Source organism: Chrysoperla carnea, chromosome 1 (assembly GCF_905475395.1).
Source record: "Chrysoperla carnea chromosome 1, inChrCarn1.1, whole genome shotgun sequence".
Lineage (NCBI taxonomy): Eukaryota > Metazoa > Arthropoda > Insecta > Neuroptera > Chrysopidae > Chrysoperla > Chrysoperla carnea.
The window spans coordinates 122,106,808-122,121,537 of NC_058337.1; the positions used below are offsets into that span (position 1 = coordinate 122,106,808).

Sequence of the window (14,730 nt, forward strand, 5' to 3'; positions counted from 1 at the left end):
ACAAATACATAGTATATGTAACGTAATAATTTGACATATTTAATTTGCGCTCTCACGGGTAAACAACGTTTACGAAAAAAAATTTCAAACAAAAGTTGTTGATTTTTTATAATGAAATTTTTTTCATTTAACTTTTGTTCCTTCTCTAACGGTTTAAAAGACGGGTCCTACGGACCTTTAATATCTCTTTTTGTTTTTGAGTTATTGTGATCACAGACGAACAACCAGAAATGTACAACACCTATATCAAAAGTTTGTTCGTAGCATCAATATTGTTAAGCGTAACAAACTTTGGACAAAACTTGGAATAACTTGATATATATCATATATACAAAGAATGGAAATAATTTCTGTATATTGCCCAAACAGAGATGCTAAGCAAATTCTGATTGATAAAGACTTTATTTATATTTTTTTAATATTGTGGTCAATAGTACAATACCATGGTGTACTTTGAATTATGACACCCGATTGTACCTTAGGGTGTTTCTTTTCTTCTTTTTAACATGTAGTCTTTAGTTCACGCTAGGAAAGCCCTACAAATTTCTGTTAGAGCCTAGGTCATGTCTGAACGTCTTGTAATAGCTCCCATTGGTTTTTCAAACGGGCGGAGGGGGGTCGTGTTCTTGTAAGACTTGCAAGAAATTTTACAATGCCCACTTTTTCTAAATAAAAGTTAATATTGCAAATAATCTTTGTCATAGGTAGCAATGTGTTTCAAGAAACTGATGAGTAATTTAAGGTACATGTTTCCAAGGTACAATACTCTACCTTATACAGGAAAAAATGTAATACGGGTGCGAGTTGATCAACCACACCATAAACACAATATGCGTCATTCTAATGTGTTTTTTTGTCAGAACTGGATTAAATTAATTGTCTGAAAATAATGTGAAAATAATTGCTTTAATAATATATTTTCATTTAAATATTATTAATATAGTTTTATATATATATATTATACAGAAATTATATAATAATATTCATGCCATAGATTTTATAAGCGATAATAATTTATTATATTACTAATAATGTCCGAAATTCAGAAAGTTATGACTCCACAGTTTATTCGTTCGAAATAATTTTCTATGACTTTCAGAACATTTTGGGGGGGTTATTTTGACTATAACTTGATGGAGTTTATCTTTTAGAGGCTTTAACGTTGCAGGTTTGTTGACATAGATACGACTTCTATACGAACACTTGACAAAAAAAATCCAATGGCGTATTCTTGGAGGAACGCACACTACGATGATACGTATGCCTTATCTCCAATTCTCACAGTTTCGTTCACTCTATGATTAAATAGGGGATAATTCTGATATCGAATTGGCCATATTACTCATAAGAATGTAAAACTAGACTTGATATCATGATCGAATTTGAAAGTGAAATTAAAATTGTTTAAAAAACGAAGAAGTTATAGGCAATCAAAGATTGCATTCAAAGCTAGCCCATCTCTTTTTAGCAAAACAAAGTTTTATATGTAATTCCTATGGCGATATCCACGTATGTCGTCGCTAGTGGGTATCTTCCTCTTTGTTTAATTGGGAATTTGAAACTTCATTTCTTGCATACTAGTGAAAGTGAGAATTTGTCATCTGAAGTGATACAAAAAATTTATTCGGATCCCCTATTGGGTAATCTTCTCGTAAAAGACTTTACACTTCTACCAGAACTGTTATTTCTGTAGAACAAGTGGAAATTTGAGCCGTGAGAGTTAGCTAAACGATTCAAGTCGTAAATGGAACTTTTCAAACTTACTTTTGACGTTTGAAACGAACGAAAGTATTCACAGCATTCTTCAGTTCCAAACATGGCAAAACCGAAATTGGATCATCCGTTATTATGTAAATCTAAATGAGTCCATTTCAAAAACTAAACTTGTGAGATTGTGATATGTATAACTTGAAATATTTAGATAAAATATACTAAATTAATAAATTTTTTTTTCTTTTTTCAGTTAATGTAATTTCCGCAACTAAAAAACATTGGTTAACAAAAAAAAATAGTGACTAAAAAAACTGTAAATATGGAAAATTTGTATACAACACGTATACATGGTTTTTTAACAATGAACACAAATAATAACAGTGGTGGTGTTAGTGGATTTGTTAATGGTGGTGGTGGTTTTATGGGTGGTGGGAATGGTGCTGCACAACCATTAACTGAAGAATCAGTGTTATCATTATTGATTGTATTGGGCAGTAGTATATCATTGGTTGGATTAGTATTTGCATTCATTACATATAGGTAAGTGATTATAAAAAAAAATTAAACAATAAATTACAAGTTGTAGGTAATTTTTCATTAACAGGATGTCCCAGGAATTACAAGCACAAATTTTAAAAGCGTATAATTGAGAGTTTGGTAATCGAAAACATATAATGCACTCTTGTTCAAATTGCTTTATTTCTACTACTTCATTGCTAAAAATCTTGAGTATTTTAACTGTATTTGACATTAATCAAAATTAAAATTTATAAAATTTAAAATACATTATTAACCTAGGAAAATAAAGGTTTTTCTGCTTAAAAAATCCAAGTGAAATCTCTTCATCAGATTCATCTTTTTATGAATGCAAGAAGTGACCAATGAAAAGTCCATTGGTTAGGCTGAGGCTTATCGGGTAACAAATCGTCCACAATTGTGAACTGTACTTAAAATAAAGTGATGTACCTATACTCGTCGTCACAATATTTTTAACAGCAGGTACATTTTTAGTGAAGGTACTAAAGAAATTTTCGATTAAGCTGTGTACAAGGTAGTACAAAAGTGCTGTTGCAAAAATAGATGATTTAGTTTTTCAGATGTTCAGTTTACAGTTCTTTATCAAAATTTGCAATATTCGATGGCTAACATTTAGTTCTGAACTATGAAAAATATCGAAAATTTTTGATTTCATCCAGCGACCATATGTTATAAATTTTAACAGGTACTTATATAATATCTAGCTCATTCTTTAAGAACACGCCCTTGGTTACGTGCCTAATTTGAATTACCGATAATCCACCTCTGGTTACAAGGAAGTCCCAAAACGGCTGGTGTACAGTTATTTAACCCAATTGTAAGACCAAAACTTTAAATATTTACGGGCAATGTTAATGCGAGATGCGAATGTACATCAAGCTAAAACGAGTCGATATGGATTTGGGAATGCTCAGGACAAATGTCAATTGCAAACTCTACACCGAATTTTTCAATATAACAATACTTCCCTTTCTTTGTGCAAGGAAATAAAAATACAGCAGCGAAAAAAGCACTGTACCTTTTTGATCACGTGAAAACAATTTGCATCACATTCCACATTGTATTTGAGCTTACTGTAGCGACAAATATCTTCATACATACCGGCTGCTCAAAACTTTTAAGACCTTCTTGAATTTTACGACACAATGTCTGAAAAAAGAATGGCCAAGACAAAAGTTGTAGGATTTCGCTCGTACACTCTAATGGCCGCATTAGACTCTTCAAGGTCAACTAGACCAATTGAAATGACCTTCCTAGTCAAGGTTAGGGTCTAATCCAAAGCCACCATTGATTGTATGAACGAAATCCTACTACTTTTGTCTTGGTTATTTTATTTCAATCATTGTTTTCTAAAATTCAAGAATGTTTTCGTACTTTTTGAACATCTTGTATAATGTATTAATACAGGTATCTAAATATACCTGGCACCATCCACACTACGTTTTTCCTATGAATTCGATTATGAAATAACAAGTAAACCGGATGTGATGTTAAAATTTCGTGACCGGGCTTAATTTAGTCTTTTTCAAAGGTCATTCGTTTTCTTACGTCGGTGTAAATGTTCACTAACAAAAATGATTTATGACTTCAATTCATTACATTTAACTAGAAAATGGTTGTCTCTTGAGCTAATTAATTATGAATAAAAATACGATATACGTCTTTATATACATCATTAATGCAGCTATTACATCGTTTTACCATTATCATGGCACGGAAGTACCTACGTCCGGACATTGACATTTTAGCGATAAGAAAATTCGATTTAGTGTACAGACTATTCATCAAATTAAAGAATATAGCCTTAAATAATAACTAGCCGTCGTGAATATGGCCTCTTTCTGAATAAATAAATAATTTTATATTGCAAATATAAGAGTGTAAAGATTCAAGTAATTTTAACAGACAGCCCACATTTTTTTTAAAATAAGTGAAAATAAAAAAATTGACATTTTCAACACTTTATATACAGGATATTTCAACAATTAATACACTCAATTGTTTGTTTTCACTTGTTTTTTAACTTCCCGCTAAGAAAATCGAGTTTTCATCAGATCTCGACGTTTTAAGGTGTCAGGAAGCTTCCCTGACTACTTCCGCGAGGGTGTCTGTATGGCTGTATGTATGTATGAGTGTGTGTGTGTGTGTGTGTGTGTGTATGGATGTATGTAAACCTCTCATAACTTTTGAACGGCTTGTCCGATTTGATCGCGGTTGGTGGCCGAACCGATAGATTTCGAGAAATCTCAAAAAAACTGCGAAAATAAATTTTTTTTAAGTGGTTTTTTTTGAATAAATTTTAAACGGCTGTATCGATCAATTCCAAAAATCAGCTCTCAACCTCGAAAAACCACGTCGATCACCAACAGTCCGGTCAAAATCGGTTGATTCGTTCGTGAGTTATCCTTGACGAAAGAAAACCCCAAAAAAGCGTTTTTTTGGAATAACCTCAAAATTTTTTGTTCTATCAATTGAAACTTAAAGATTCTTCATGAACTTGCGTCGAATGTCACCAACCGCGTGAAAATCGGTTTATTCATTCTAAAGTTATCGCGAATTGAAAATTTAAAAAATTTGGAAAACGGTTGATTTTAGTCTAAGATCACATCTAATTACAATAAAATGCGAGTGGATATAACATCATAATAGATAAAATTTTTTACACGTTATGAGTCAATACTTAGCGGGAAGTTACAGGGATGACCTGCAGGGTCAACCGTTTTCCAAATTTTTTTATTATTTTTTAGTTTTGAAAAAAGTACCTCCAAATGAAACACCCATTTTTTAACCCCCGAACTAAAAAAAGGGGTGTTTGACCGCTATGTGCATGTGTTTGTGGCATCGTACCGCCTAAACGGATAAACTGATTTTGATTTTTTTGGTTTTATTTGAAAGGTAATTTAATGGAGAGTGTTCTTAGTGGGAATTCCGCACCCGATAAAACTAAAAATTGGCGATGATCTTAAAAATCGGTTCAGTTTGGGAAAGGCTTTCAGGAAAAAGGCAATTATATGGAGAGTTAAATCTTTCCTTTGCTATTTTTCGATTTAACTGCAAATCTGTTGAAATAAATTCCTCATAAATTAACAACGTGGAATGAAATTTAGAATAAAATGGATAGTTTAGACAGGCAGGAAGACATATTAAATACTCCTACATAAAAATGATTTTATTAGGCTTCAAAACGTAGAGACATGAAACAATTTTGATTTCGTTTTTCGAGGAAAAACAATTGATTTATATTCAGAACTTAAAGAATAACAAAACATGTATCATTGTAAATGAATAAATGCGTGTTTAAGGAATATTTGTCAAACCTGTCTTGTCAATTCAGATAATGTACAAAAAAAAAACAGAAAAGGTTTGAACAAAAAAATATTTATAAATGATATGAATTCTGATTTCACGTTCTATTTTCACAATCATTATAAATAAATGATTGTCATTATCATTTGATAACGATATAAAAAAAAACAAGGTGTTTGCTTTTGTGTGGGTTGAAAATTGGGCACTAAAATACCTAAATTTATATTTGCGTTGCCGTAATTTTAAATTCTAATTTTCAAATAATTATTTTATTTTTATCATATTAGATGTGAATGTAATAGATTACGTGCTCTCACGAAACGTTCAAAATGAATTTTCCAGCATGTGTTGTTATTCGTAGCAGCACCTGAGAAATATCTTGTCTGCATATCCATTGCAGCTAGTATAGGCAACTGTTGTCCCAGTATCAGGCTCAATAAATGAGGATCACAATCGGCAACTACAGGGGAATGATGAAGAAGAAGCTTTCTGAAATGTGGAGGGGGGGGGAGATTTTCCACATTGGTTGAATTTTCTAAATAGATATCGAGAAAATATGAAGCTGAAGTTGGCCTGAACTCCCAGTATCATTAAGCTACCCATAAAGTTTTTTTTGTATTTAATTAACTGATCTTCAATTTTTGTCTGAAATAATTTTATGATAAAACTTACCGTTTTGCTGAAAATCACGCAAAATCCCTTTTTTTCCTTTGTCCCCGAGTAAATTTTTTTCCAGGTATCGAATCGATGAGGATTTTTTAGATTTCATTTATGATATAGTTTTGAACAACCCTACCCATTTTGAGCTGGGTGCGAATGTTTTTACGTTGACTTCTATTTTTTTTGTTTAATTTGACCGGATAAAATGCACGTATTTTGAGACAAAGGATAATAAGAGATCAAATGCATTGTGAATTTTATTTCTGGTCAAATAAAATTATAAACGAAACCAAAATTAAATAATTAAAAATTTATTAAATAATTTTATATATTATATAAACAAATATAATAAAATAAAAAATTATTATATAATATAATCACAAAAATTCTTTATATTATACAAAAAATAAAAATTTAATATTTCAATAAATAATATAAATAAAAAAATATTACAGATATTAAAAAAATATGGTTTTATTTATTATAAATAATTAGATTAATTTAACCTAAAAATTATGTATATTTATTTTTGTAAGTGGTATTTTTATTATTTAATTCTTATGTTTTTATAATAATATATATATATATATATATATATATATATATATATATATATATATATGTATAATATATATTCGATGGATATACTTGAAATTTTGGCAGATCGTTGACTTTTAGATCAAGAGTGTCATTTGTATCCCAAAATTCCCACTGTAAAAAAGAATCATAAAATAATAATTTTGTATCCGTTTCCACACTACCATTGAGGTAGGATACATCAGCGCGTTTTTTTTACGTGGTATCCCCTATAGGCCTAATCCACGATCTTTTTCTTCTGTTTAAGTGCATCCGGTTACATTTAAATAGAAGATAAAGATAGATAATTATCCAATTTGTCATGACCGGAACATGACAAATTGGATAACATTCTCGCATTTCCTAATAAAAAAAAATCACAATCCCTAAAAAGTATCAGCCTTAATTCGGCATCACTTAATATAATTACAGGACAGGTATTCCTAAAATGTCAGAAAGAGATAAAAAAAAACATAAATATCTCTGGAAAAAAATTCAATTATTTTAAAAAGAAAAGGAATAAATAAAAATTGCTTAATTTACAATAACCTTTATGCATAAATATTTCTGAAGGTCCATTTGAATTAACCATATCAACCTAGTTATAAGTAGACTTACCCCAGAATGAAACCAATCCAAAATATTACAGGCTATAACACAGGCGAAAAATCCATGTAATCAAGATCATTTTTTCCGTACATTATCTGTCTAGATATACCTAACTCACTTTAAGTGATGACTGCGCTTTTTGCAAGTCCCGTCTCACCGTCATCATGAGTTGATACAATCCCCTATCGAGGCGCTTCGCTTGAAGACAGACATAACGAGAAAAAATTGATTTTTGACTACACAATTTGTCATAGTGTTATAACACATGCAACAAATCGAACGAGTTTTTCCTGAGAAACATCATACTAACCTTAGTTAGTCAACGTCGCTTCTCAGGATATAGGGCAGACCGATTTTACAAATTTAAATTAATGAACTGATATTTAGAGTAAAATAAATTGAAAAAAACCAAAAATATCTCTGGGCAAAAAAAGTAAAAATTGCTTAATTTTCAATAATATTTATGCATAAACAATTAAAGAAAGTTCTAGGATAGGATATGAATTTTATAAAACACAAACACAGAATTATCCGAATGACAATGTCGGAGATGAAAAAGCATAAATATCTCTGGAAAAAAATTCAATTATTTTAAAAAGAAAAGGAATAAATAAAAATTGCTTAATTTACAATAACCTTTATGCATAAATATTTCTGAAGGTCCATTTGAATTAACCATATCAACCTAGTTATAAGTAGACTTACCCCAGAATGGAACCAATCCAATATATCACAGGCTATAACACAGGCGAAAAATCCATGTAATCAAGATCATTTTTTCCGTACATTATCTGTCTAGATATACCTAACTCACTTTAAGTGATGACTGCGCTTTTTGCAAGTCCCGTCTCACCGTCATCATGAGTTGATACAATCCCCTATCGAGGCGCTTAGCTTGAAGACAGACATAACGAGAAAAAATTGATTTTTGACTACACAATTTGTCATAGTGTTATAACACATGCAACAAATCGAACGAGTTTTTCCTGAGAAACATCATACTAACCTTAGTTAGTCAACGTCGCTTCTCAGGATATAGGGCAGACCGATTTTACAAATTTAAATTAATGAACTGATATTTAGAGTAAAATAAATTGAAAAAAAACCAAAAATATCTCTGGGCATAAAAGTTAAAAATTGCTTAATTTGCAATAATATTTATGCATAAACAATTAAAGATGGCTCATTTAATCTTAATTTACCTTTATTAACATAAACTTACTTAGAAACAAACCCGAAAATGAAATTTAAGATTTGGAATTCAAATGAAGGGAATATATAAATGTCAAATAAATAAGCTATTCATAGTGAATAGTAAAACACACACTCAAATTAATTATATTACTAAGAATAAATTATCACATGAGATTTAGAAAATAAAAATAAAAATTTTACTTACCTGGATTTTGAACTCCATACCTGTGTAAGAGGAGTAGGACTCGCTATACTCTCTGCCACACGACTTGATGCTTGTTACAATTTAAACGGCCATAATCGGTGGTAAAACTGGACCAACCTAATGAATAAATATATTTTAGTGATAAATAATTAAAATAATTAAAAATAATTTTATTATGTATAAATATAAGCCAATTGATTCTCTGTAGGTATATGTTCAATTTTTAAATTATCATTTTTTAATTCTGATCGAATGAAATGGTATTTAATGTCAATATGTTTACTTCTTTTACTTTCTCAATTCTTAACTTTTGAATCAATTGAATACTTGATTGATTATCCTCAAAAATTACTGGTTTAACGATAATATTAAAACATTCATTTCACAAACCGCAGCTAGCTAATGCAACAATATTCTGTTTTTTAGATTTTCAAAATATATTATTTCCAAATACTTGAAGGGTGTACATGTGTCAACGATAATAGTAGAGAAATAAAAAACAATATGGTAATGCGGTAGTTTAAATGATTTTCTATGATTTAAGACAAGAAAAATAACCTGTTATCGAATTATTTTTATTGAATTTTGAGTTTAAAAAATTGAATAAAAGTAAGATTTAACATGGGACTAAATGGAAAATATAAATATGATATTTTTCAAAAATTATATCGATACCAATACTTTTTTTTACAAGATTTTACCAGGTAATAATTATTTAAACTTTTAATCGAATTTCAAAAAAATTTCTATTAATTTAAAATTCTTTAAAATTTACATACTGCTTCCTTATGAACGCACATAGCAAAACAGGTTCACGCATGTACGTGAACAATACCATTTCATTCGATCAGAATTTAAAAAAAATTGATTATATACCCACAAAAAATCAACTAGCTGATATTTGTACCAAAGGTTTATCAAATCAAAAATTTCACAAATTTGCTATTAAGTCAATAGATTTATCTGTTTTGTTTGAATTGAGGCGGAGTGTTGAAATCAATTGAATACAAATTTAGTTTTATTTATTATTTTGATAGAATGTTTTCGATATTTAGTAACGGAGTTGTTGATTAAAACATTTCATTAATATTATGAATGTTCAAGTGATTGTAGAGTTATTTTGTTATTCATTTAAGGACGTACATTCATGAGACTTGTAAAGTAGACAAATAAAAATAATTATGATAATAAAAAAGTTTAAATGATTTTGAATGATTTAAGAAAGAAAAAATATACAATTATATAAATTAATCGAAACGTAATTAATGTTAAATTTTAAATTCAAAAAGTGACAAAAATTAATCTTTAACATAGGTTTTAATGGAAAATATAAATCGATATTACTCAAAAATTATATCGATAACTATACTTGAAACTTTTATCAGTTAGTAATTATTAAAAATTTTAATAGAAGTTCAATACAAATTTCAAAATTCTTTTAATTTAAAATTATTTAAAATTTAAATGCTGTTTCCATATAAACGCACATAGCAAAACAGGTTGATGAATGAACGTCCTTAAATAAAAATTATAATTATTAATATTAAAACTGTACTTCTTGGGAATAAACGCAGGTTCGAAAAATTTTGAAATCAAATAAAAGAAAAACTTGTAGTCATACACTAATTATAAAATAAATAATTCTAGAATATATTTCAATTGGAAAAAAATTAACAAGTGATTCAAACATAATTTTTTTAATTAATATTAAAAAAAAGCTTTGTGAAAAAAATATTTGGACAAAATATAAAACAAATTATTTATAATATAGAATTTTACAAAATACAAAAGAAGAATTAGAAAAATTACAAAACAAATGTAAATTAAAACAAAAACTTACTCAGAAACAAATTCGAAAGTGAAATTTGACATTTGGAAGTAAAATGAAGGTGAAACACAAATGTAACCAACTGTCCACTATGAACGATGAAACACTACTGACCTAATGAATAAGTTTGATTGACCACACATGTGGAAAAGCGCGGAAATTCAAATTAATGAAATTAATTTGAATAAATCATAACATGAAGTGCAGAGAAAAAATTAAAAATTTTTACTAGTCCGAGCCTCGAACCATAGACCTTCTACTTCGCAGATTCTAGTCGCAGTCGCTTAACACCGAGCCATAACACATCTTATATGAAAATACAATATCAACATACATTATCGGTGATAAACTGTACAAACCCAATGAAAAACTTTGAGTGACTTACACCCGTAGGATTGTATCACAAAGTCAAAGTACGTAGGAAAAAAAATTTTTTACTTGAGCCGGTTTCGAACCCACGACCTTTGTATTACAAGCCGTACTCGCTAGACACTTTGCCACATGGACTGATATATATCCATACAATTTAAACAGACATTATCGGTGGTAAAATTAGATTAACATAATGAATAAATAAATATAAGTTATTTCAATAATAAATTCGTATTAATTAATTTAATTGATTTGCATAAATGATATTACTAAATTCATAGAAAAAAATTAAATTTTATACTTAACCGGGATTTGAGTGAGATTCCTTCCAAACCGATACACACTAAGTCATTCGGATACAGTGTAGTATTTACTATTCGTAGACCCTATTTATTATGATTTTTTGGCTTCTCTTATAAAATGTTCTGTTACAAATATCAGGTTTTTCCTAGGTTTTACTACATTCATGTTGTAGTTAATTTCTTATATGAAAAGTTTTCTTACAAATTTCACATGATTAATTTTTTTTTTCCAACGTAAATGATTAATAAAATTATCATAACATGTGATGAGTGATTATGTGACTTTGAATGTGTTAATTATTGCGATTTTAACGAAATCGAGTATATATTAATAATATACACACATAAAAACTTTTAAACCTTTTCTTTGAAATGTGGTTTTGCTGAACAGTTCCTACGATTCTAAAAAAAACCATTTTTATTCAGTTGTTTTTGAAATTATAAATAGAAAAAGTTTATAAGTACAAACAATTTTTGCGTGTTATTTAACGCGTGTAATAACAATAACTTCTAAAATAACAGTTTTGCTTCAAAGTAATGTTTAAGAGAGAACATTGATGACCTAACCTTATCTAGTCCTTAACCTTGTCTAGAAAAGTGCCCTTGATTGCTAATCCATTCAATTCATGTCTGCTAACTGTAGTTGAAATAAAAAAAAGAAAACTACCAAGGTGATTCTCCTTGAAGTGAACTAGTTTCGTAAGGTAAATAGCTGTTTAATCCTCTAAAAGCTCCTAAAATTAGTGATGAGCTCACTCAGGGTTGAACTTTTCTCCGCGTCTTACACATCGGTCGGACGCTTTTATAATTAACTGCTTCTGTCTGGCATACTTCTGTCTAGCATAGTTGTACTTTCTCTTGCTCTAACACATATGCAAGACCAAATAAGATTTGCAACAACAATTAGTAAGACGAAGATGCTAGATCCATTTTACTAAATTCGTTAAACGAAAATAGCCAAATACAGTCTTGGTTTTGCTTTTAGGCCTTGTCTCGCTCACCACTACCTGAAATACTTGAAATTACTGAATATTTTTGTTCATTCCATAAATTTCATGAGTCGATTCAGGTAATGCATTATTGCCCAGTTTATTTACCCCCATGAAAGTGTGATAATAATGTTTTTTTTTTTTATCGTATTGACCTCGGCCACTTATTGCTTTCTTTTGTTTTATTTGTGAGAAACAGTATACAGATGAAATAAATAAAAAGGTGAAAATCGAAGATAAGAGGCGGAGATTGATGATAATAAATTTTCTAACATGACGTTGATAAAATAAGAGCAAAAGAAAGATATTCGATAAAAGAAAACAAAAATAAATTTCAAATTAAATCTGTTTTCTGAGAATTTTTATATATATATAATGTAGGTAGAAATCAATCGGCTTAAATATTTATAGTTTGAGCTAAAAGATGTACTACTACATTTGTTTCAGAATCTCAATTGCTACAATATTATATTAGTTCGATGAAATAGTTTTTTATTATAAGATTTACTCTGACGATAGTTCCACAATTCACGGTCAACAATCTGGTTAGCTGACCATTTTATTTATGGTTAATATACAATTAACCAATCTCTAAAAAAATTTGCAAGTTTAAAACTTAATTAAATGTTATTTATTTATTGTACACACCCATTAGGGGTGACTGACCAGCTCTTTTCTCACATTTAACTGACTGTTATAGCTGTTATTTATATGCAATATACAATTTGTATAAGAATTTTCAGCTTTAGTAAATTCATTTAATACCACGGCACTGATAACCGTTTTGACTCCTGTTCTACCGTTCGCTTGACTGATCGCAGTATGTGTGGGTACATAACTACTATTGCCATTCATCAACTGGTCAGCTTTAGTAAATTCAGAGATTTTTTTTACCTGTTTTTCCCATTATTTGAATTATATTCATTAATCGAGTTATATGATACTAATATTTTAAACTTCTTATTAAAATTTATGATCTTTGTTCGTTCATATTAATTTTGTAGCGTATTTTTTCCTAAACGGTTCATTTTTAGACCGTGAGTATATTTTTCTTCAAACCTAAACATAATAAACTTGAAAATGAGGGCTGAATCATGGAATTTGATAAAGAAATAACAAAGATAACAGTAGGACAAAAAAAAAACTTTTTAGAGTAATAATCTCTATATATTATAAATGCGAAAGTAAGCATGTTTGTTTGTTTGTTTGGCTTTCACGCTAAAACTAGCGAATGGTTTTTAATGAAACTGTACAGCACTATAGCTCATACTTCAGAATAACACATGAGATATAATTTATAAAGATATATTAATAAAAAAATTAAAAATTAATTTAATTTGACATTACCATAAATTACAGATTTTTGTAAAAATAGTCAATATAACTATTTCACGACCATCTTTTCTGATATATTATATATCTAAAAAAATAGAAAACCATAAATATATTTTACCTGTGTAAAACAATCCTTACCATTGTTTCGAGTGTTATAGAAAGGGGATAAGCGAGAGCAATCTTTATCAATCTCCACTTTTAAACCCAGCGAAGCCGGTGGGTATCATTCTAGTAATATATAAAATTATTACACTGGATATGTTGTTTAGAATATACTAGAAAAGTAAACTTAACTTTATAATTTGTATAACCAAAAATATGGTTACATTAAATAAAAGCTTATAGAAACATCTGGTACCTACGTTTTGCATTTAAAATCTTATCTATTCACATCTATATATACAGTAAATTTACATGAAAATACTTTACCCATTTTATTTCTATATAATAGAATTTTCATAGAAAAGAAAGTTTTACGTATGAGATATATATTTTCTAACTCTATATTTTATGTCAAATTAGAAATAACAAATTTATTTAACCAAAATAAGGTTTAAAAAGGAGTTGGAACATGCAGCTTTTGTTTACATAGAAAACAATTTGTTTTAAATGTCACACAATATTGTAATACTCTCCTCTCCGTGTGTGGCATAATCTTTTGCTTTTGTATGTTTGTTTGTTTGTATGTTTGATTGTCGTGTTATAAGGATTTGTCTTTATTTATACGTTTATCCAAAAATATAGAGTTGTACTATATCCTAATGATGTCCAGTGTATTATGTTACTTTACCGAAAAGATAACAAACAGAATAATCTAAAAATGTTCTTGCATCAAATACTTCATTTTACATTCATACATGTACACTTTTTAGCACAGATCGGACTTGTAGAGATGTTACCAGAAAAACTATGTACTTTATTTTTTTTTAAATGAGCTTGTGTAAAAACACCTGTTAGCACCCGCCCGCTTTGCTGGGCAATTTCTCCTTTAAAAAAAGACTATCACGTTATAGCCTCACTTATCCTATTCATTTTGTTCACAATTTTATGTATTTTGAAAATGAAGTTTTGCCCATGATACTCGCTGACAATTTAACTTTCTAT

At 29.0% G+C, this 14,730-nt stretch overlaps 1 protein-coding gene across 1 annotated transcript in view; it reads left to right on the plus strand.

The window, feature by feature from the left end:
- Positions 1–2,074: 2,074 nt before the first annotated feature.
- LOC123294076 (adhesion G protein-coupled receptor E3-like) overlaps positions 2,075–14,730 on the plus strand; it is a 202,633-nt gene continuing 189,977 nt past the window's right edge. The window contains exon 1 of the mRNA XM_044875152.1: positions 2,075–2,253. Coding sequence (XP_044731087.1) covers positions 2,075–2,253 — 179 coding nt within the window. The remainder of the gene's footprint in view (positions 2,254–14,730) is intronic.